Source organism: Apteryx mantelli, chromosome 5, assembly GCF_036417845.1.
Source record: "Apteryx mantelli isolate bAptMan1 chromosome 5, bAptMan1.hap1, whole genome shotgun sequence".
Taxonomy (NCBI): domain Eukaryota; kingdom Metazoa; phylum Chordata; class Aves; order Apterygiformes; family Apterygidae; genus Apteryx; species Apteryx mantelli.
In genome coordinates this window covers 60,249,474-60,275,384 of record NC_089982.1, presented here as the reverse complement: position 1 = coordinate 60,275,384, position 25,911 = coordinate 60,249,474, and the positions used below count along the sequence as shown (strand labels likewise).

The 25,911-nt window shown below is 38.5% G+C and overlaps 1 protein-coding gene across 1 annotated transcript in view; it reads left to right on the top strand.

Annotated features, from left to right (window-relative positions):
* The first annotated feature begins 6,938 nt into the window (after nucleotides 1–6,938).
* The window catches only part of GRXCR1 (glutaredoxin and cysteine rich domain containing 1), a 41,696-nt gene continuing 22,723 nt past the window's right edge, over nucleotides 6,939–25,911 (top strand). The window contains exon 1 of the mRNA XM_013949475.1: nucleotides 6,939–7,334. Within this exon, the coding sequence (XP_013804929.1) occupies nucleotides 6,939–7,334 (396 nt within the window). The remainder of the gene's footprint in view (nucleotides 7,335–25,911) is intronic.

The window sequence follows — 25,911 nt, the reverse complement described above, 5'->3', positions numbered from 1 at the left end:
TCTTTCTAGTGAATCACTGCTTCTTGAAGCAGGTTCCTCTCCCAAATCTTACCTAATTTGGTAGTATTTGGAATGTGACATTTGATGGAGAAGGACTGTCAGATCTTACGCCAGATTTCAAACAGAGATATAAACTACAACGAAAGAGATGGGAGCACATTTTCATACTTAGAAAGCCTGAGTAGAACTCACAAAAAATGTGTACAAATATTCTGCTCTATCATTAACATCTTCTAATCTCTAGTGTATCCTTTTAAATTTAGCTTTTACTGACAGTTTCCAATATTAATGGCAGCAAAGACAACTTGAGATGGGCTCAAGCAAAGCCATTATCAGATCATCAGAGACAGAAAACAACTTTTTTGTCATATGTTTTTAGGGTTGCTACATAGTCTAATAACTTTTTAGTTTGATGGTTGTGACTGAAATCTGTTCTGTGATAGGTTCTGGCATCCAAACCTAGAGCTGCAGGGTTTTAGTGGAACCTCCTTCCCTGGGACTTGCCTGTCCTACTTAGCTGGGAGAAGGACTGGAGGACAGGTGCACTCTCAGTTCTTACTCCTATGTGGAATAGGACACCTCTGGACTGCGTATGCGGCCCTGCAAACTGGAAGGTTCACCCTGGTGCCACTTGGGTGGACAGAACTTAATGTCTAGCTTAATATCTAGCCAGTATGTTATACTAGAGAGTGGTCTGGCAGAGCAATTACCTCTTATGACACGCTTTTGATCTCTGTTGAGCTGGAAAGAGATTTTATTTCCTGATACATAAAACCTTTACTATAACACAATTTGTTTTTTCCTCTACAAATTGCTGCTATAATATTCTCCACCTTCCTGGAAGAAGAAGCATATCTGCTACTCCCACGGTTACAACAGAAATATTTTTCTGGGGCATTAGGTCAAGCCCTCTGTGTTTTTACCTGTTAGACTAGAACAGAGGAAAAATATACCCAGGATCTTAATGAAGATCAGCATATAAATTCAGTCCTACTCAAGACTCTAAAATTTGTGGTTATCAAAAATTTTGATGGAAAAAACATATACAAAAAATATATACACAGGCTAAAGCTTCTGGAGAGACAACTGACATTTGCATGCACCCTATGATGACCACACTGGAAAAACAGGAGCTGCAGTCACTTTCTGGCCTTGCTGTGTGAGAGAGGAAATAAATGATTCTGCCCGATATCAGCCATATGATCAACCACTGTTCTTACTATTGTAGTCAGTAGGCTACAAGTATTTGACAGGCTCTCTTGAAGAAAGAAAGCCAGTATATCTCCAATATTTAAGACATTTAAGACACTGTCTTTTTAATTACTCCTTGCAGAGTAAGTAAACAAAGTAAATTTTCAGTAGAAGCTGAATTACCTCATAAGGAGCAATTGTTCTTTATGAACCACAGCTTCTGAAATTAGCCCAGTAGTCTTGTTCCTATAGAAATCTATTGTGGAAAAAGCGGGAATGAAAGAACTATGCTGAAATGGCTGCAGATGTCAAGTTAAAGATAGCTGTTGGATACCTTTCCAGATACAATGTAAGCATTTTTCCTTAAAGAGTTTGGGAATGAAGGCTTTGATGCTCTTCCTGCAGAAAGGGTAGCAGAAAAGTCCCATATGCTCTCTTATTTTCTTGTGTGCTTGTGTGCATGGCGTAGATACATGTGTTAATTTCCACTTTCAGTTAGCTCCTTAATTATATGATTCAAAGAAAGCACATACTCAGCTCACTAATGTAAGCAGAACTACAGACAGAAGCCCTGCCATTTTGTCTAACAATTATTTAACAAAAGTTAAATGAAACCTACAAATGAAAACTACAAAATAAAATGAAATGGCAGTGCAAAGCACTCTTCATATTAATAATCAGACATTATAATAGCAACAGTATGCTCAGTCTGTTCTGATTTGCATATTTCTATTTAACAGCTGCTATGCCTGCCTAACAATTGCCAGAAGCAAGAGCTCCCTGACAGATACCTGAATATGCTGTGTCTGTCCTTCTGGACAGGAAAGTACAGCTAAAATATTATTCTGGACCTGCAGGAATGTAGACAGATGTTTTGTCAGGTTAGCAAATGGGAATATTCCTCGTCTGAGCCAATGGGAAATACACTAAATCTCCCTTAGCTGGAAACATATTTATCATTCACTATCCAAATTACCTACTTCTCTAATGTCTCTGAAGCATAGTTTACTGTTTCTTGTTCATGTTATTCACTTTACTTACTTGTAACAGAATAAACAAGCTCAGATTTTCACATGTGGTTTTACAAATCAGAACATCTGCTTCCCAACTACAGTTTCAAAATCTAGGGCTCTTGAAAATCTGGGGCCTGATACTCAGTTCTGCTAGTTTTGGATTAACTATTGCAGATTATAACAATATGCTTACGATTACTAGTAGTATAATGAAGTTAGAGGCAGTTGCAGACAGACTTTGTAGTGTAAAGAAAAGTTAGTATCACAAGACATGTCACTGTGAATTCATGCCATCTGTCTAATGATGAATGACACCAGTGTGAATGGTACCAAATCAGCCTACAGATTTGCTATATATACTTAGTAACCTGCAAATGCATAAGGCAAAATGGCCCCACTTACAGTGTACATCAAAACAGATAGTATAACGCTTTGTCATATGGTAAACTACCCTATTAAAATTATCACATGTTCAGAAATGAAGAAGGCATTTGTTGATTTCAGCCTAGTTTATTTCTTCTTTGGACATCCATTTTCTTCCAACAGTCTCATTTTCATAGTTTAATTTTCATTTTACTGCTATTTTAATACTACCCATGCTAGCAGTTCTTTATTACCTTGGCTTTTTATTCTTCAGTCAGTGGGAATGTCATGAAGTCCATTTTTACAATAGTTTCAGATAGTACAGTTTACATTTCTTCAGTAAAATGCAAAAAATCTTTGTTGCTTGATACACTTGTCTAGATTCTCTTTAAGCATTTTGCTGTAGTTCAATCTTACTGATTTTTGGTCCTTTCCCAAAGTGAACCCAGTAGTACTCTAAACTTCCAGAGATGGAGTGCCTGGGACAGATTCTCTACTGGTATAAGCTGCTGAAATTGAAGTGTATAGAGTTCTGATGAACTATGAAAGCTAGATCTCACCAAAATATTTAACATACTGCATCAGGGTTATAAATGAGACTAGAGTTTCCTTCTGCTCTCTTTTTCCTTCCTGATACAGTTATAAGGGTATCATTTCATGTAACCTCATTCGTCCTTTAGCTTCTGGAGGGTTCAAGGCTTTTTCCGTAAAAGTATTAAAGAATTTGGCTCACCTCATTGAATTGCAATCATTTAAAAGGTAAATATTTAGACTAAACTAATTAGCTAGACTTTTCTACTAACATGGAAGAAAGATGTGATGAATTACCTTCTGGAGGAATCTTTCTCTCTGCATAGACTGTGGACAATTCTCAGATGTCTAAGTCAGAGCAGATGTTTGTCTTTCAGGTTGCAGTGTACAGCATCTGTCCCGTGGTTTTCATCTAGTACTGTTATCTTGACTTTGTGGCAAGAAGGAGAGAGTCAATAACTAACAGAAGCATCATCTTGCCTGTTCCTTTCAATTTAGTGATAAATTTGAACAGGGGAAAATGTGAGGATTTTACCAGAGACCATGTTATTTAGCAGTAACATCAAGTTAATGGACTTGTCCAGTTTCTTGTGAGATGGGATAGAGTCAAAGAAGAGGCAATAGACGTAATATCTTCTCTCCAGTTGTTTTTTCAAAGTTATTTTTTCTCTGTTCAGGAGAAATCTCTATAGTGACACTTTCTTCTCCGTGTGCTTGGACTTGGTGCTTAGAGGAACCTACACCTGCCCCCTGAATTAATCAATGGTGGAACACTAAAATCAACCCAACCCAGCCCAACCCAACCCAAGCAATAGCCAAATGGTTCAGAAAGAGACACAATTCTGGGTGAGAAATATCTCATTACTGCAAAACTCTGCCATATTACTTTTAATGGCAATTGCTCATTAGAAAAAACAACCCTTTGAATAAAAAGAATTTTGTGTAGAGAAACTAGAAAACGAGGAACACAAATAGGAAGATGGCGGTGTGCAGAATTAAACTGGGTAAGTAGAGTTGACATCAACATTTATTACAAGAATGAGCATATTTAATTATACAGGATGGACAGAGATACTTAGTCAAGTTAAGTCACTTTCTACCTGTGCTGAGAATATGCGCCAAGCATATGGCACAAATATGTGCATTTCAGTTCCTTAAATCTGCTCTCAAATGCCTTATGTCATGAATAAAATTAACTTAGAGTCTGTAATCTGTTTCCTGCTGGCTATGTGCACTTATCCCCAAAAGTCACATGTTTGCTCAGAGAAGGTATATTACTGGAATATTAAGATGAAGGCTGATGTGTTTGAATGCCTCTGTTAATGGGCATTCTACACTATGCTTAACTATTTTTCCTGCAGAGAAAACTGTACATATAGTTTCTCATTTTTCATAACCAGATGCATTCACCAAAATTATCTTCCAAAGAAAAATAGCATTATGATGAAACTAAATGATGGCTTAATCTCTTTCTGACAGAGAACAAGAATTAACAGTGTCTGCAGGGTTTTTAAAATGTAATAATGATTAATTCTGAATTTATTCAATGCTACATTAACTCTTTTAATTACTCATGTAGCAGCAAATCCTATGCACTGCATACAATACAAGCTTTGCCACTGATTGCAATGGGAGTAAACTAGTGACTATGTAAAAGAATATGTGGCATCAACCGGAGAAAGTAAAAATATTATTAAAGTGTTGTGTAAAATATTTATTATATAGAAACTCAGATTCTTAATCTGTGGCAATTCACTGCAAAGCACTTGGGTTTTATTATTGAATTCAAAAAAGAATATTAAAAGGAAGTTCATTACTGAAGCTTTCTAAGAGGAGAGCACTCAAATATTCACTGTGATATAGTTAACCCTTGGGTAGGCAACAGGCTAAGTGATTTCCTTAGGTTCCTTCCAGCCCTGTTTGGGTAATTCCATAGCAGATATTTTGAAATATTAATTCTGCAACAAAATGTTCTTAATTCTAAGTCAGTGTTTAGTAATAATGACTCTATTTGTTGTCAGAGCTCCCGTTGGCAGCAGCTATATTACAATCAGTGTGACTCAGCCCGCAAAGAAAATGAATTTTAAAAGGTGTCTGTTAGCTGTATTTGATATTAGTACAGACTTTGATACAAAGCACTTTTCTTCTCCAAAAGATGAATAGTAATGCATTTGAACTCTTGTAATTTATTGTTTTTAGTTATTTTTTTCTATTTGAATAATAATAGTTGATAATGTAATGAATCACCTACTTTTAGAAAGAAGTGTGGCCACCACTAATGTTATAAAATGCCATTAATTATTTGTGTTTTCAATTAGTAGATGGAAAATAAGTAATTTTAGAGTTAAGTCAGAAGAATAGCACTTAGGCTGAAGAGCAGCATAGGCAGAGTTTTTGTGCCTCTTGTTCAAAAGAACAAGCCACAATAACCCCCACCTAATTGCTGAAGGATTTGGCTTTGCATTTTCAAAATCCTGGCCAGAAAGCCTCCTTAGATGCTTGAAGCTCTGCAGCTGCTTATGACCACAGACATTACCATTTTGGGATGGCTGAGAATGTAGGGATTCATTTCATGCATAACCCTGTCTGGGTGTCATAGGCTTCAGGAAGCAGTTCAGTATTCATGAGTCCAGAGATTAAATGAAGCTGTAGAGATTATTTTTTCCAGGAAGGTGGGAAAGGGATGGAGTTCTCAGTACTGCTCTAAGGACTGCTACATATTTTGCCTCACTTGGAGAAAATGTAGAAATAGCACTGTGAATAAGGCTCAGCACACAGATTCGGAACTAGTTTGAGGGTCTAAGGTGCTGCTGCATGCTACTGAGTGGACATATGCAGAAACTTAAATATGTGTTTGTTCATTTTAGAGCTAGTGCAGGGTGCCTAACACTATACCAATTCCTATTTATGATTTGTTGCAGTAGGAGAACTTGCTTTCCCTGATATTGAATGCACCTTATCCTACTTTTCTTTGCTTGACCCTTGTTGCTCCAATTAATTAGCTTTCTCTTATTCCTTTGTTCAGATTCCCCTGGGCCAGTCCCTTGAATAATTAACAAAACAGATCAGAGGCCGTGGTTACTGCATGATACTAGTTATGGCTCAGTTTTATTTAATATCAGTGTGTTACTCTCTGCAACAAATCATGAGTAATTGCTTCTCCACTGCTCTACCAGTCTGCTTGCATGTGTGAAAAGGCCAGCATCACAAAGCACTGAGCCATAGCTCTCCTCCTACTCTCTGTAAGCTTTATACAGAGAGCAAACTTTGGTCAAAAGCCCATGAATGAGATCCGACCAGGAGGCACCTGAAGTGTTGTACTGAAAGAAATGTGCCCATCATCAACTCCTCTTCAGCGCTTGAGCTCACAATTTTCACCTCAGATGCAACGTTCATGTACAGTTCTGACACTGCGAATCTTGTGGAAATTTCTGTCTTCCTTTTTGCCTTTCTCAGCAAACAAAATTGTCTTCATGTAAACTCATTTAATTTTTATTATTGGTTTTATTAGGTAGGGGTTTGAATTTTGATTTTAATCAATGAATATAATTTCTTCTTTTCTTCCTTTCTTCCTTAGTGCTAAAAACTACACAAAGGCTCTTTAATATTTAATTGCTGATATCATTTTACAAGTTCTAGTTTAAAGGTAACCATAGCACAAACGCATTCATTATTAACTGCAGAACCGTAGTATAGGTTCTTAGGAATCCTCTTTAGTTTAATATGAGAACTCTTGTCAACAGAAAACAGCGCTGATATTGTTGTAAGTGTGACAAACTGGCAAAGAAAATGGGCACCACGCTGGAACAATGCAAACTGCTTATATCAATGGACGAGACAATGTTTAAAAGCGAGATGAAGACTGAAAGTGAGAGGCTGTCGAGGAAAGTTCGATTCCGAGTTGCTTCCTCTCACAGCGGGAGAGTGCTAAAGGAGGTTTACGCCGATGGAGAAGCTGGAGACTCTCTGGATTCTGAATACGCCAGCAGTTCAGAGACTGACCAAACCAGCCGGTTAAGTGAAGTGGAAGGACAGCAGAATGGACATGTAGGCTCTGAGTGTGATGAAAATGAAAACGAGCAGGATGACTTGCTCATTTTAGTGAGAGCCACTAAAGAAAAGGGTTTTGGTACAAAGCGGGTGAACATTCTCAGCAAAAATGGCACAGTCAGAGGAGTCAAGCACAAAGTCAGTGCTGGCCAAGCCCTTTTTGACAATTTGTCAAAAGTATTTCAGGTAAGTGATGTAGTAAGCCCTTTGTCTGTCCCTTTTAACCTGTGTCCCACGTTATTCTTTTTCTTTGTCCAAATCGCTCTCATTTATTTTGGAGCTCTCAAACTTCAGATTCAGTTTTGTTTCCTTTATATTACTGTGTGCTTGCTCTTCTTGCACAGGAGAGGCTCATTACTCTTTCTGATGTAGCCTGGCTCCACACTGCAAATTGCCTGTGAAATTTTTCTTTCAAAATTGACCTAAAGTTTACTGACTAGAAATAGGTATGCTGTGCTTCCCATTGTAGAACCAGGAAAGAAACATACCTGGGGAATTAGTTATTGTTTTATTGGAGACCTTTACTGTGGAACTACAGGGATGTTTCCACTCCTATTATATCAGTTTTAATGAGTTTACGATGTTATCTACTGTCCCCTACATGTAAATATGTATAATTGTAAATTCCAATGTGTTTAATCTACACAGCAGATCAAATTAGATGCGGGATGGCAGCAATGACAGTTTTCCCACATAAAAGTTTCAGAAGAATGAAATCTTAGTCGGAGAACTCTTTTATTAATGTCTGTTTTCCATTCATTTTGTAGAAGGAGCTGAATATTTGTATTTGAAACAGTATATGCCACATTGATCCCTTAGGCAGATAAACACAGCTATCTGAAAAATCAACATAAAAGTTCTAAAAAATATATTATTTCATATATATAATTCTGTCTATATATGCTATTTAAGTCTTTAAATGATTAATATTCAAACAAGATAGCAACGGATATGCTACCAAACTCTTTCTAGAGGTTGTTATAACCCAGAATTATTGTGATCACTTAAATTAATTTATAAATGTTTTCAGTGCATTGTTTTGAAAGAATTTCTACAGTTTTAAAGTGGGTGGAATTTAATATTAGAAATAATTGTTGATGTGTATTGAAACAAAATCTCCTAAAAGATCTTTTTTTTACTTTGAAGCTAAGTATTTTTATAATAAATTTATAAATGGCTATAGATTAACATTTTCTTACTTCTGAAGATGAATATTTATCCCCTATGTTGTACCTAAATTATAGCAGTCTTCTTGTCAATACTGATGTTCCTGTGGAAGATGGATATTTCAAAGACCATGCACCTACTGCAATATGAGAGCTTTGTTATTTGCAGCCAGTGCATCTTATAGCACTCAGGTAGCTAAACATTCACTTTATTTCAAGCTACTCTCTGAAGATTTTGTCCTTAAGTTTCCTACTTTGATAAAATTTGTAACTAACGGACTAGGGACTTTTTCTGATTAGATATGAGTCTGGAAGTGTTAACTGAGGCACATTTTTGTTCTCCTCCAACCTAGATTCCTTCTGTTGTTCCATATTGGAACATGGAGTACACCATTTCACTTTGCCAGCCTCATTAGTGAGACTAAGTTGAGAAATTTGAATCAACTAAATAAGTGGAGCCATCTGAAGATATATGCACCTTAATTAGCAGCCCTGTATCTTGCTAAAGTCATCCTTGGTTTCTTATCCCAATTTTAGGTCAGAAGCTCTTCAGGAAAGGGTCATGGACTGAATTCATGTCTCATAGTTCTGACAGCATCGTACTTTGATTGCAGTGAAGTTACTTTTATTCATAGTTACAGCTAGGACGAGCACTATTTCCATGAAGTGTTTTGAAGGAAGAAAGGAAGGCTTAAGAGGAGCCATATCTACCTCATAGCTTCAGAAAAATGGTATGTAGCAAGATCTACCATAGAAGCCCATAACTAAAATCTATAAAACAATGAATAGCTTGAGAAGGTGATAAGGAACTCCTATTTACAACATTTTACAATAGAAGAAACTGGAAGAATTAAATCATTAGGTGAAAACAAGAATAACAAAGTTTCTACACAACACAAATTTAAGAACTCACTGCTACAGGATATTGTAAAAGCCAAAAGAATAGACAAATTTTGAAAAGGGATTTAGCAAATTTATGGGAACTGAGCAGCTTCTGCTCAAGCAGTTTCTAGACAACTGATTTCCAGAAATAACTGTATACTCTTACTGTAAGCATCTACTGGATCAGAAGGATATATTCAATAATACAGAGAACATCACGATTTGAGGTTTTTACACAAACAGGTTTCTGTTTCCCCAGAGATAAAGTACAATGAAGGAGAATGATTTTATGCATATTTTTTACATCATAGTGCAAGCCCATTTCTATGCTATATGGTATACACACAGAAGAGCAAAGCACAAAGGTTGTCTTTGAGACTATTTGGGAACTGCTTTATCCTGTTGGAAAACATGATCATACTCCTTCCAACTACAATGGGAGTAATGATCTTTAAAAGATTATAGGATGATTTCTAGTGTTCTGTAAGTACATTCCAGGCAATTAATTGCATAGTAATGCCTCTTAAAGAACAACAGCAGTTCGTGGACAAGATAGAAATGTATCTCTATTAAAAAGATACACCTCAGAAGCCTTTGATTCAGGCACATTCCTCAATTGTATGAGGCCATCTGCAGTTGCATGTTCCTCTTCTCTTGGCTAAGCAAAAATAGCTATATAACAGCAGGTAAGGAGCACGTGGAGTCCCTCAGCCTGTAGGGGAAAGCCTGTCTCTGCCTCATTGGTGATGCAGCAGCAGATTTCCCAGTTACGCACTTCTCAGAATCTGTATCCCAAAACAGCTATTTGAAATCTCATGCACATGAACTCTGGGCTGAGTCCTAAACTCACAGCACTGATAAATTCTCGAATATGAATACTTATTATTTAGTATTTAATAGATTACTTACTAACTAAAATGTATCTGTGAGAAGTGAAATATTGAGTATATGTGAGTATCCTGTGATGCTGAAACTAGATTTTTTTGAGATTTACTGCAGTGGCAATATTCTATTTCTTTAGACTGATGGCTGCATCTGCAACCTCCTTTACTACCTTATTATTCAAAATCCCCAAATATTCCCTGTGGTAGAGGAGAGATTCTTTAAAATTAGTCAGTTTGATCAGATATTCTAGGGATAAGCAGGGATTCACTGACTCTGTTAAGTTATGCGATCAAGACCTTTGATGTTTTGTATTCGGAAAAACTTCTAGTACACTCATGTTAAAAAGGCTTGTAAGTATTTTCATGTTCCATGGAATATTTGGGCTTTTGAATAATTCTTCTACATTTGCTAACCACAGCCTTTCTGCAGAAATGGTTCAGACAGTTCCTTCCAAGAGCAACCTCATCAGACAAATCTCATATCTTCAGGACTTTTTTTGAATGTGACTAGTGTGAAGTATGTAATACAGAAGGTATTTCTAGAGGAAAAGGATTTTCTTCTGTCGTATGTATAATACATGCCTGGCCTGAGAAGGCGTATCTACCGCCACACGAAACCCCCTGCTACATCTCCCCCCAACCAGACGTAGAGCAGCTCCCTCAGCAGCACAACCAGTAATGTCCGACTTCAGCCCTGCCTTGAGACACTAGATCCAGCACCTCAGTTTGCCCAATAGCTGTCCCGCGAACTGTTGTGGCTGTGAAAATAAAAGGGTTCACAGCAATTCAGCCACGTGCAGTTAATGGCTGTTGTCGCTGGAGGCCTCTGCAGCTGGTGGCGGTGGTGGGGAGAGGGGAGCGCGGCCCGGGGTGGCTCAGTGGCGGGGCTGGCGCTGGGATGGGGCAGCGCTGTCTAGGGGAGCCACACCGGGGTCAGGACGGGCTTCATTTTGGGGTAGAAAGGCAGGACCAGAACCACCTCTATTTATGCCTCAGGGGCACATGGTTTCCATGGCAACTCTGCCAGCCCTTCCCTCTGGGCAGCTGTGCCTCAGGCGGGAGTGTTGCCATAGCGACCACCTCAGTGGGGGAGGGCGTTGCTGTGGCAACGCCGACCACCCCCTGCCCAGGTGAGCTGAGGCGTGCGGGCAGCGGGGCCGGTGTGCGCCGCGGGGGGTGCGGGAGGTGGGGATCCCCCTCGGAGCCGGAGCCCCTCCGTGGCACTTGCGAGGCTGGGCCGCGGGGCCAGGCATGCCGGCCCCCGCGGGCACCCCGCAGACCCCCTGCGCACAGGCGAGGCAGCCGTGAGCCGCAGCACCGGCTCACTCCTACGCCGCTCAGAATACACCGGCCCAACACACAGCGAAACAAGAACACGATTTATTAACTTTTATCTAATACTTACCTAGACCTGAACACTGGTAAAATGTGTATGGGTTTGGGATACTTCCTATATTTTTCCCTAAAATGTTAGAGGTGAAATGACTCGCATTCCCATTAAATAAATGTAATTCTCTTCCTAACCATGTTTTGTGAACAGGTTGTCACTGTGGTGGCTTCCATGCAATACAGAACAAAAATCCTTGGATCGTTCAGTATATCACTAATTAGTACAATGTTCATTTCATGCCAGATCTGATTTCCATCCCAAAGTGCAATGTAATGGAGCTTAGCCAAAGGTTTTATGCAAGTCTCTCCTCATTTCCACTGTTTCAGCAGAGATTTCCTCTACACACTCTGTTGGCCTTCCAGTGTGCTCTGAAAGATCACTTTCTGCTAAATTAACTACAGATCTCATTCTCAGGCAAGGCCTGCTGATGTCTACTATAAAAGGGCAGGCACGGTTAACAAACCTGATTAATGTGTTTGTGAACATTGCATCGGAAGTGATATGGGTGAAGAGACAGACATAATGTATTTGGTCTTTATGATATTTTCCAACACAGTATCTCAGGTAGAGCTAACATTTAAGGTTGCAAAGTACAAGTCAGTATTCAGCCAGATAAAGAATTAGCTTATTAACATTTAGAGAGAGGTGGGAAACAGTTAAAAATCAGATGGAAATTTATTAAGAGGAGTGCTTCTGGGGTGTTCAGATTCACTACCATCTTTTTTTACTTGCTTGTGACCTGGAAAAATGAATACATGGCAAGGCACTCAGATCTGCAGATGCTACAAAACTAAAAGGGCTGGTTAATACCAAATCTTAGAGAAAATAAAAGCAAAGAGAGCGAGAAAAGGAATTGTCTTCCCAAGAGGGCAGATACTGCAAAGTGCTGACACGGAAAGTTCTTGGTGCTACATCACAAGCAATTGAAGTTTTTAGGCTGGGTGACACATATATATATCTCCCACCACTTCTAGGATGTATAACCCCCGAAACTCTGGGGAGAACAGGAAAGAAAGAGTACTTCGCTTTTGTTAGAAAAGTTATGATGTTATTCTCCAATTTTTTTCCTGGATGCTCAGTGCTGACAGTGCTCCTGATACTCAAACATCATTGGACTCTGAATTCAAAGACCTCTGCGATGACTGGATTGAGTTCAAAGGGGCCTCCTGAGCTTTCCCTTCATATTCTCATCCATACACACCGAACAGGGACTCACAGATGGGTGTAGCTTGGCAGAAGGAAAAGACATGCTGGATTGCCTGCACCTACCAGTAGGGATGTCAGGGAAACCTGCTCATAACCTAAAGCCATAACATTTGGTGTAGTAATGCCACTTTTATGGATGGAGATAAACCCCAGTGAGCTGTAGGTATCTTTGAGAGACAAGCTTTAGTGTATATTCCTAGTGTTAGTGAATCTGAAAAAGTAATTGTTGAACACTGTAGCACTGAAATCCACTGAAGAACAGGAAAAAGTGTAATGGCATGGAGGATCAAGAGATTATGAAAAGTAAATATCTGTTTGCTACAGAAAGTTAAGTGTTAGAAGGACAACTGGATCACCTCTGCAATAGGCAGGGTAGAGAATGTCCGTTCGCCACTTCGTTTGTGCCTTCCTCAGTGTTTCTATCTATAACCACAGTGTACAGGACAGTGATACAGTTGATACAGTTGATTAAATGATAGTTAAAATAGCTAGTTTCTAGAGCTGGTTGCTGAATAGCCACACTGATTCAAAAAGGAAGATGTTCAGATCTGTGTGCTTTTAACTGTAGCCTGGGGTTGGTCAGTACTTAGGATATTAGTATTTATTTTTCCCATGTTCTCCTATAAATCATCTATAAAGCACTGAGCTCAAACAAGTTTATTATTAGACTGTTCATGATATTTTAGGGTTTGCTGCTTTTGGACTTGAGACACATACTGTTAAAGATCAGTTAAAGACTTTAAACAATCTAAACAGCCAAAAGTGATATATAAGCTCTTAGATCAAACATACTTAGCTATCTCCTTTTTTTTTAAATGGAGATAAGTAATGTCTTGACTTTTCAAATACTTAGTATTAGGAAACTCAGCAACAAAACCATAGCTACATTACTACTGCTTCATGCTTGAATCAATTACTGAGGAAAAAAATTGCTCAGCTGTTATGTTGACAATTTGATCAGCATGCGTCTGTCTATCCAGCCAGGTCTCTAAATTATCCTTGCTCAGATGTGTCTTGATCCTAATAGAGGATCCATAAGTGAGGACAGTGTTTTGAGACACTCAGGCGCACCGTATAAGGATAAAGCAGAGGGAAGGCCTAGAACAATAAACATTTTTGTTCTGTGTTTACATATGTTTCTGCCTCAGAGGATATAACAAGAACGCACTTTGATTCCTTCTTTAATCTTGTGTAGTCACACCTACACCTGCAGATGAGTGAAAACTGTTTGAAACTTAATTAATGCTGCTGGTTGCAGAATTTTTATCCATTTAGCACAGGTAGAAATGACCATAAAACGCAAGACACCTGAGAACTAGCTTTTACACATTTTTCAGGAGAGGTCAAGCATTAGTGATGTGAGCAGCGCAGGTCTGAACCTTAGCAGGCTTCTTTGTGCACACCATCCTCCCCGGAGACAGAGACTGAATTTCCCACACCCCTCCCACCACAGGTCTGTGAAACACACTGGTCTCAAATATAACCAAGCTCTGGTAGGTGCAGGATGGAAGCAGTGGTGAGTAAAAGATCATTTTACACTTAATTTTCACCTTCTCTCTTTGATGGAAAGCAATTTCTAGCAACTGCTTAGTACTGACCAGAATTGCCTCAGGTTCACCCCTGCTAAGGTCTAGCTGCCTGTGGCCCAAGCAGATTGTGCAGCCTGTCAAAAGACTGGAGCTGTTGCCCCAGGCTGTGAGGGAGGGATGGGATTAAACCGCTCCCTCTGTGAAGTCTACAGCATGTGGCTATTGACCCAAATGGGGTGATTTATTAATAAGCCTCATTCCCTGGCCTTAATACCAAAGGGCAGAACAAAGAAGCTATGCTAGTACTGTAGTATGTATATACAGAATATATATAGTTAGTACTAAAGTGAATTAAAGCTTTGGGTCTAGATTCAGAAAAACCTATAGGCTTCTGAAGAGGAACTTAGACATCAAGCTCCAAAACTGTGACCCTCAAAATCCCTCTTTGATTGTCACCTTGTCTCAAAGATATAAAACCCCTTTTATTAATGAAAATTTGACTAATGATCTGCTCATGATCTGCCTTGGCCATGTGCCTCAGCATCTTAGTATTGATAGGACATGACAGTTGCCTCCTACTCATGTCCTATGGGATCCACAAAATAGGCGTTCCTTTGTCTGTCTCACCTGCAGGGCTTGATGCAGTAGGTGTCCTCTGAGCATGCCTAATGGATCAGATCCTACACAAAATGTACATAAGCAGATGCTGCTTTATTACAAAATGTGTCTGCAGGAGGCAGTGGTGGGAGTTGTACTTTGAATTAGATAGTCATAAGATAACATGAATAAGTTACGGGAGCAGGAGTGGAACATAGGCTTGCTGATTTTCAGCTTGTCCTCCCAGATGCTATGTTTCAGAGTCATGCTTGACTTTCATTTCTTTTTCTCTCTCTGTTAAGCATTACTGTGTAATGGCATTGCTTCAACATGGAGGTATGAAACAATCTCACATCCCAGAAAAGTTTGTAGCCTGCGTCTTCCTGGTTAGGGACATCTTCCAGGAGAAGAGGTAGAGAGGAGACTGAGTCCCAGTGGCCATGACTTGAGTGGTTGCAAAAAGCCACATTCCACTGCCTTGTTTCACCCCATCTCTTTAAATCTTAAAATACATTTGCTTTCTTTTTGAAAGAAAGAACCAATGTGCTTGCTCTCAGGCAATGAATGTGAATGCCAAATGGAAAAAGATACCTCCTGGTAGTACTAAGCAGGATTCCTAAACCATATTGGCCTCAAGAAATTCTCTCAGCTGAAAATAGTCATAAGCTGAGAGAATATTAGGAGGAAATACCATATAGGATGGTATTATAGACTATAGCTGTCTGGTATATGACATGGAACACTAGACAGTCACTGGCTCTGAGCCCATACACTGTTCTGGTATTCCTACGTAATGTCCCTTTGTGGAATTGCTCAAGAAAGTGCTCAGCCTTTGAGTGAACATGGAGAATACATCATCTGTCTTCAGATTGGCTTTACTGATGACTGAAAAAGAATAACATTACATAAAACTTAGCTTGTCAAAAGTAAAAAAATCTTAGGACACCAGTACAGCAATTTTTTCCTACATTTTCTGGTAGTAGGAAACCTATTTTTTCTGAATTGGGCTCATGAATTGGCAGACATGAAGAAGATGAGCTGATTAGTCTTAATCATTAATTAGCAAAAATAACTCTTCTTTACTTTTTTCCTAGCTGTGGAGCTCAACCAAACAACTCAACAGAACAATTATGAGAAAGTGTCTTTTGAAGTATTCTTAAAACTAGGAAACTAAAAAAGGTTGAGATATTCCCCTATCTGTGATACAGTACAACAGACTGACTACTAGCTCCTCTCCTGTGACCTTTTGCTCCTGAATATCTGCATTCCTTTGACACAAAGTTTTTGCAACACTTAAAACTGAAAAATGAAATATGATTTCCTACAAATATGAACCATCCTATCCTCTTAATAAGTGGCAGTGGGGTTTATTCACAGCTACTGGATGTGTGGAAATAAATTACCTTGCAGCAAATATTTAAGGGTCTTCATTGCATCCAAGTGTCTTAGGCATAAGTATTTTTTAGTTACATTTGTAAACATGGAAGTAAATGTTTGGCTACACCAGGCTTCACACTTGTCACCTAACTGCACAGTTGTGCAGTTGTGCAATTGTTAAAATGTGGTAATAATGGGGACAGAACACAGCTGCATTATTTAAAAAAAATGTAAGTGCAAGAGAGTGAGGAATATTCTTTGCCTTAGCAGTATGGTTCTCTAGGCACACACTAATGCTTTCGATTTCATACTGTAAAAGGCATTAGCAAAAATACCTGTTAGCAAGTTAATTACATTACAATTCATTACAATTTAGTTTACAGATCTCAGAACTGTTTCAGTGCACTTGCACTAGTGTCTACAAATACTAGCTAGACAATAAAGAATGTGCTCATGCCATACAGGTACTGTGTTACAATGACCCAGAAAAACTGTATTTTAGCAGTTGATCACAAAATGTGTTTCAGAAGTCACCTGCTGCCAATTTGATTGGTATGTAGGTGTCATTAGGGACTATTTCCTTCCTTGAAAGAGAAGAAATGAAGTCATGCTTTATTTGCAGATAACACTTGCTAGACTGTTCTGGTCTGTCAGCAGCCTGTTCTGACATTTGTCTGCTACTGTTGACAGTTTATTACACACTACACCAGCACAAAGTACATGATTAACACCTTGAAAGAGAGAAATGGTCAAAGATACAATTCTTTTTTGGCTGGAACTTTAACCTGTGACTGCAATGTCCTGCAGGATCATAGGTTTGTAGCTTAAGTGCAGTAAAATATGCTTTAGAATATAATTTGCAGCCAGAGAAATAAGGGTATGACTTTCATGGATGAAAACCTTCCTCATGCTTGCAACATCCAGTACTAAGTAATACAGAGCATGCAAGTCAAATCTCACTGTATTTTACCAAAACTTGCAACATAAATAGTAATTAGGACAGCATCCGCAGCCCGTTGATTTTGAAGCAGGAGTGGGAAAAATATAGCTTCCCATCCAAAGAGGCAGTCCTGTGCTTTTTGCTAGACACAAGAGTCTGGAAAGGCTGCCACAACACAACTCTTTACAGCCTCCATTATCCAAATCAACAGAAATGGTCATGGAAGAGCAGCTGGAGTCAGTGAGGTATAGACTCATTTCACACATGACAAGAAAGATTACAGAAAAGCCATCTGTATAGCTAGTATGAATTGTGGAAAGCATTTTAACAGCCTTAGTACAACCTCGCTTTGGAACTATATCTAGAGACACCATCCATCAATAATGTCACAGGAGTATGTCTTCTATACCACAGAAATACCACCTCCTTCGTTCTCCCCTCCTCACAAAGAGATGCAGGAAAACTTACTGGCCAATATTTGCACAAGTTTGTAACAACATGCAATCTGCTGCATTGACAAATCAGTCAATGCTAGTGCAAAGGCAAAGAAATTTTTCTTCGGGATTGATCCCTGTTAACCTTGTTTGGAACACTACTGATTACTAATAGGCAAACAGGTTTTAAAAATAATAAGAACTGACAACAGCCAAACACTATCATTTTACAAAAAGCTATTTTTCCATACAACTTTTGTAGCATAGAAAGCATTCAGTTTCTAAAACTGCAGCTGAAATTACAGTCTTTAAAAGAAAATGTGTTATTTTCCTAACCAACTGCTCCTGATCTCAGTACTACATCTTTCTACACTACTACAGTACTACATCTCAGTACTACATCTTTAAATGCAAAGGACTCTCCCTACCCATTGCACAGGCAGCTATGAAGCATTTCACTGCCATTCAAGTGGAGAATGTCCCAGGAGGCAGACCAGACAGAACCAGTGAGAAATTAGAGCTTTAAACATTATTGCTAGACTTCCTTCCACCCATTGCAGGTCTTAATCTGTATCTTAAGAACTTCCCTTTCCAGGTGTTGGCTGATGCTTTCAATCAGATTCCCAAACATTCAATAGAGAAGTCCAGTTGTTCTTACAAATCACACCATGATCCAAAAAAAGAACTGCCGACTCATTCTCTCCAACTCCGAACTCAAGCTCTAATGAGGATTTAAAAGAGAAGGCAGTTTCTAAATGACTTTCTCAGGAAATAGGTTCTGTCCATTTAAATCTACCCACAGAGTTTTACCATGGCAGCTATGGGTTTTGGATCTGCTAGGTGGTCAGCCCTTTTGAAAACTTGTCTGCTTGATGGATGATGTTCACATGGATCTTCACGTGAGAGACTGTGGGGTGGAAGGGCACTTTTACAGGTCAATATTTGCAACTTAATACAGTTACTCCACCTGCACTTATACAGTCTTTCAGTTGCTGCCACTACCTGGGAGCAGCCTTGAAGAGGTAGTTTTATCCTTGGCTGCTCTAGCAATTCTCTTTTGAGGGCAGAAAAGATAAGGGCAAGAATTGTCAAAAAAGGTAAGATGTCTAGTGAACTTTCTGACCTATGTTTCATCCTGTCTCAATTCTGATTTTGGTGAAAGGTTATGTAATCGGCAGAAATGCAATCAGTATAGATAATGGAGCTATTTCAGGGTTGTTTGCAGACACAATATGATGTTAGAATAAACTTTATTATTGAAATTTTTTTCTGCAGGGGGATTGAATCACATCTATGCCAAGGTGACATGGAAATGTTTCTCCAAGAAGGAAAATGGATAGCCAATTTGAATCATTTCAGTATATGCATTTGCAGTCATATTCTTCAGCCACCAGAACATGTTTAACTCTATGACACGATATAGGTTCTAGCCGTAATATATATGAAAAGTTTGATTATAAGAATAACAATTTTTGTTTAATTTTAAAGATATAGATCTCTGGGCCAAACCCTGAATCAGACTAGAACACAAAGCTGCTCACATTGATCTTTTTAAAAAATTACTCTAACTGCAGATGTGATATATGCAGGTTAACTACATGGGCTGCTATTCTGACTAACTGGTCTAGGAGTTGATAGAACATATACAGCCTGCCACACTGATTTTCAAACTTTTATCTATTTGGTTAAAAAAGCCCAAACAAGCCTGCACCTTAGATTTATTTCCAGCAACATGGTTTATAACTCTGCTCCACTGAGATGGATTCTATTTTGCTCACACAGAAATGGTGGATGAGTCATCTGTCCCCATTTGTACATTGAGGCTAACAGCCAAAGTATACGCTATTTTGGAGCAAAGCCAGTTTATGTTTGCTATCTAGGAGTAGCATCCTTTATGTCTGCAAATAAACCTCAAGCTCTCTGCCTTTAGTTTTGGTATCTGTTGTATGAAAAAAGGAGTGAAGCACTGTATGTGTGCAATATAGACCGATCTTTAGTTTAAAAAAATGAAGATTGAGCATATAACTAGTAATTAACTACTCAAAGTTTGAAAATGAAAGGCAATACCCAAGATCTAGGTATTACTAAGTAATGAGGAGATAGCTGAGAGCATAGTTCCAATAATGTTAAGTAATTTAGCAGGAAAAAAAGGTCCTTTTTCATGTAGTGCTAATAATGCAGCAGTGCTATAACTTGGAGAGATTCCTTTTCGTCACTTCCATATGTTGAGTGGTAAGGCACAGCAGGCTCATTGCAGAGTAAGGACCGAGTCAGCACTTCATCAGCACTTTGTCAGTCTAAGCAGAGCTCAGCTTTGCTCTTTGTCTCATTCAAAGACTCTTGCAAAAGCTATTACCAGTTGCAGAGTGCTTTGTGATCCTATGCTATAGAATGCTTTGTGCACACATGAAAAATTGTTTTCATTTCCCTTAACTGTGCAGTACAAATGACAACTTCAGCTTTTACAAAATAGCCTATTTTAACTTGGCCTAGTTGAGTAACATTTTCAGGTATAATTTAAATTGTAGAGCAGCAGGAAAGAGAAAGCACATGTAAATGCCAGATGTTTAGAAATGAAAACTAAGCACACTGGTGTGGTGTTGCTTTTCCAGTTTTGTTCAACACTTCTTGTGAGTTTCAGGATCTCTGCGCATCTCCTTCCATAGGAGTACTGTAAAACATGAAATGACCTTTGACAGAAAGCTCAATATCTGCCAAACATACAAGATCCAGGGTGCATCCCAAGTCAAAGCCAGACTTCAGTTAACTCTTTCCTCTGATTCTGTTGCTTAGGAAAGTAAATTGTGAAGAATGGTTTGTAATATTTAAATTTATCTGCTACTGATTGCAATTCAGAGTGGCACCTTATGCCATTAATGACACTGCATTCTTTAGTGGTTCTCTGAACAAGCAGAAGTAGTTCTGTTGTGCAACATGGGCTGACACAAGGGTGTAATTAATACACAACGAAAGGCTGAAACAGCTGCCAATGAAAATGCAGTAGATTTTCAACTGAGCTAAGTCTAACTGCTAAGAGCTGTTTCAAATGTCTGGCAAATAAGACTGAAGTCATGGATTACTGTGCTATTTCCTATGTTTTTCTAGGATATCAAAGGATAAGTCTTAGGAAAAGAGATCCATTCAGCACACAAAGCATAGGTTAATGAAGAAGAAAGAGTCCCATTATATCAGGAGCTAGATCTCACCAGCTAACCATTTTATTCTCCAGTCAGCAATGTGATGAGTCACATTTGTTGGAAACTGAACAAACTAGAGCTCATTTTCATAGACCAGTAATGCCTTTTAATTAAATGAATTGTAATTGACATTTGGGAACTGTAAAGGGGATCACTGAGTAAACTACACTTGGCTATGCTCAAATGTAAAATGATTGAGTCAGAGGTCCATGTATGTATTATTATGTTATTATTAGCATCTATACATCTTTCTAGCAGTGTAAGGATACACTGCTAGAAGGGAATATTTTAGAGAGGATAAGTGACAAACTGGTAAAAGACAGGAGAAAAGAGAAAGACTTCTTGAAGCAAAAATCAATCTTCCAAAATAGGAAGGGGTAGCGACCTTTTTTTTAACTAGAGATGCCTGCCAGAAGACAATAAACAGGTTTTTCCAAAGCTGCTGCCAAGCTGAAAAGAAATGGGCCAGAGTAGATATAGTAATTTTCATGATAGCCATTTGCTGCTGATCAACACAACTCTGTCTCCCTTCAGTATGAAATGTTTTATTGAGTGGAACAGTCAGCAGTGATTACAGACAGATGGGACCAGTGTGCTCAGACCAGGACTCAGTCACAGTCACGCTGTTTGCTAATTTTTCCACATGATCTGAGAAGTCAAACAGTTTCATTTCTATCTGTCTACCCTCAGCAAATCCCGCTCTACTTCACTTCTGGTTAAAGCCACCCTTAATTACAGAATCTTCTCAAATAAGACACAAGCTGCCAATGATCCTACCTCGATGGACAGCTCAAGATGTAAACATGTTGAACCACTGTTCAATAAATAAACAAACAAAAGGAAAAGCTATTTTATGACAAGAGAAGAGAGGAACTGGGCCCTAAAACTAAGAGTGCTGTAAATTTACTGTTTTTTACAAAAAATTCAGGGTAACATCATGGGAAGTGGTATGTAGGTAAAAGGCAGAATTACTACCACAGTCTGAGTAAGTATCAGGACAAAACATTCCCACTTGCGGCAAGTAAGCGCATTTCATGCAAGCCCAGGAGTATCTTAAAATGGGATTTGACAGTAATGTGGCATGCAATGAAAATAATAGTAATTTATTGTAGTGTTTCATACATACAACCAAATTTAGGCAAGTCTAGATATGTTTAAAAGTTCAGTTTGGATAAATGATGAAATACTAAGTGCTAGTCAGAACTCTTTCAAGTTGACCTAGAAAATCAATAAAAATATGTTCTTTTCTTTTGTTTCCAACCCTTCTTCTTCTTCTTGTTTTGACTAGAACCCAAAAAATAGAAAGGCCCAGAATAACTGAAAAAATGGAGCTTAAATAAAATGGAACTTGATTTCTCAAGTTTAAAAAACATTGTTTAACTTTTTATACTTGTATTTAAGTGCCATTTTATTGAAGCTTCATTCTCATTTTACCCAATCTATTTCTCCCTGTTGCTAACAATAAGGAGATAATGGTGAAATAAACACTGAAGAAAGGTTGAATAATAATCCTTTTCCATACTCCTACATATAACTTTTATCACCAAGTAATAACTCATAACTGTTAAGCAATAGGAAATTAAATGATGTAATCTAGGGTAAATCTTCTTCTAAAAATAAAGACTTATTCTTAGATTTCCAAGATCTGTATGCTGTTTAGAACTGTATAATTAATATTAACATTCTTTTCACGACCCATCTGTGATCCTTTGTTTCAGTACTTTGGTCTTCCACACTATTTACAGACCTAGCTTTAGGCAGGCAGATGCTATGCAGCTCAAGCCATACATTTTTAATTTCCTGAGGGCAACAATTCTTTAGGTGACATATAGTAGACTTTTTCTCTCTTACATTAACTAGTTACTGTTTGCAAAGTGCTCTGGAGAAGTAAAAGTGACCTTCCCATTTGCCAGTTCTCTAGCTTCATGTTCTCTGCTAGTAGTCAGAGGCAGAAAATTGGTAGGAATGATAAATTGTGAATCTACCATTTCTATTTCCATATTTTGTTTGACTTACCGATTTTCCAGAGATTTAAAAATGTCTACATCTTTGTTGTGTCAAAGGCACACTGCATAAACTGTTATGCTGCTGTTCTGAAAACAGATTCTTCAGAAAACTGTCTCCAGATAAACAGCTGCAGCAGCAAAAATAGAAATTCTGCTCTTTTCCTTTCACATTAATTTAATATAATCATAAACACCTACTGTGGGGTCATTTGAAAGCTATGTCACTTTAGTTTTGCATAGATCTGTAGCCAAACGAGTTTAAAATACAATGAAAGTTCAGCACAAAATTTAGAACTAAATTTAAATGCCTCCTAATGGTCACACAATTTGTGCAGCAGCAAAATAATGCTACACCTTGTTGTAGACATTAGACATGTATCCTGGCCCGCCACAATACAAGCACAGTCTGCCAGAAATAATATTCAGCTTGCAGAAGTGGGGGGGTTCTGTGTGACCACTACTATGTCACAGTGCTTCATAAATACTATATTTTTTGTGGGTTGGTTGTGAAATTTTATGCAAATTATTTGCACATGTTCAAATTACACCATTACTTTGCAAAATAATTTGTTTATGATGATTTTGCAAGGAATTCACCTTATATCAAGCAGTGCTGGAGGTCAGACAGAAAACTATGGTGAGTGGACACTGGGAGAAGATGAGTATAACTCAAGAAGTTGTTGGTGAGGAAAGCAAAGACCCTTCTCTTCTCTAAGATGATGATAAAGGTAACTGGAAAGTCTTTAGAGAAACCTCTCTGGATAAAGCTGGTAGGATGAAATTATGCAGCATCCTTGGGAAGTTGTTCTATAGAGATTTCTGAAAATACGAAGCTAACCAAGAGCTGGAGGAACTAAAGTGGAAACCAAGATCATGGCATAGCAAATGAGACTGGCCAGGTTGTAGATAGTGAGACAAAGTAATTAGGTTGCAGAAAAGCTCAGGTGATAGTTATGCAAGGTCTGTGACTGAACATATTGGAGAGGGTGAAGATGAAGAAAGTAGGAACACTGAAATTGTAAGAGAATTCAGCAGATAAATCAAATGCTTGTGGGGAAAAACTAAGTTTATCCAAGGGATGCTGAAGAAAGCTACCTGCTATCAGGATTGACAGAGATGTCTAGGAGGAAGATGGAACAGCTGTGGTTGTCAGAAGGTCAGGAGCCTGCAAAGCTGGTGTAATGACTGTGGAGGTGCTCTGCAATAGTTTTAAATATCCTGTATTGACTACATGCTTGGTAAGAGGATTAAGTAAACATATTGGCTTGGATTCAAAGAATTCATCAATAACCCGGCAGAGAGGGAACTGATGCTTTGAATTTGTCACATTTCAGCAATAAACTGTAACCAGTATAAGGCTTTGAAGGTTTTGGCTCAGTCTCTTCCTGGCTGCTTATGGCAGAGTCTTGGACATCCACAGCTGAACTGTCACAATTGAAAAGACTTCTGTCTAAGGGAGGAAAATACTCTTTCTGGGATGCTTAAAAATTCACTACCAGCACAGCAGGTCTTAAATAAGACAGAAATACATATAGATTGTTTATTATCTTAAACTATCTATATTCTAGTTTACTTTCTAAAATAACCACTACTTTTTTGGTTTTAGGAGGGCAAATATGTATGTGTTCCACAGCAATGCAGGGCACCAATCTTTATATGAAAGAATCAAATATGTCTGACACTTAGCGAGTAAAAGGCTTACATGCAGAAACCTGGAAACTCTGTTTGCTGCAATTGTTCCTAGCTTAGATTTTGGGAGATCTATCTGCTAAGTGGTCTGAGTTCTCTTGTGGGCCTCTGTTGCATTTTGGCTGATTCATAACATGCTCCGTCCAACTAAAAGGTAGCATGGAAACAGAGGCTACTTCTGAACCAGAGTGGCTGGCACCATGGAGGCCTCTAGCTCGGAGGGGCTGAAATTGCAGCCATTCTTGCAACCTGCCTGCAGCAGAGGCTTGCAACTTTGACCTTACATAAATCTCACATGAAGATAAGGGCTGCACTTAAATCAGTCCCACAATAGCTGCCAGACATGTCAAGTGTGGAGGTGGAGTGCTCTGGCTTGAGAAAATAAAGCAGAAAGGAGAGAGGGAAGAGCAAGAGAAGGTAGGCTTCTGCATGCTGGCAGTCCTGGAGGAAGTATAAAACTCTGCTGGACGCCTGATGAAAACTGGGTGTTAAAGTCCTGAAAGACAACTTTAACCTGGAAGAGAGATGAAGAACAGTCAGGCTTGCTGGAGGGGAAGGGAAGCTTAGGCTGCAGTCTGATCAGTTCTCTGAGATAAAGAGAAAGGCAGAGGAATAGGTAAACATGAGTTTTCCATTATAGGTTAAATACAGAAGGTATGGTGAAGTCAGTTGAATGGGAGGAAATAAGTTGTTCTTTACACTCTATTGCAACAACACCAGTTGGTGACCAACATTAAGAATAAAACTTTCATTTATTCTTTGGATTACCATTTAACTTAAAAAAATCTATATTTTAGCCACTTCTGTGGTAAATTTTTCTTCCTGACTTTGGTGTAGCCAGAAGAACAAATAATTTTCCACTAGGATTTCAGACCTGAACACAAAGGAGTTTTTGCCTTTGAATTTTTCTGAAAATTTTTTATCTCTTCATCTGTATCTGAGTGGTACAGGCTATGTCTTAAGAAATGCTATTCAGATTTTATAAGCAGTTCTAAGTAGTATTTGTTATATGCAGTCAAAGACACAGGAAGGTAGTCAGAGAGCTTATACCTCCTATAACTCTATAACACAATTTTGCAGAAGGATAGGTTTCAATTTCCTGATTCAGCGATTACATCAAAAAAAAGAACTTGTTTATAACGTCACTCAGATTGTTCAACTCAGAGCCATTTATCAAACATAGCAGATAATCAAATGATAGTAAAATTAGCTTATAACTCTCCTACTGTCACTGCATCTATAGAAAACAATGGTTTTCCTGGTTGTATGCTAGGGTTACAGCATACTACAGTGAGACTTTCAACATGGAATAGATATACAGAGGAAATATTGAATTCCTCAGTGCCAAGGAAGTCATTGTTAAGACAGATGCTCAGGTTTGCATGAAGTACTCTGTACAGGATAAGGCAGGTATTATGCATATTAGTATTAAATACACTATAAAACTGTTATGGATAGTAAAATTT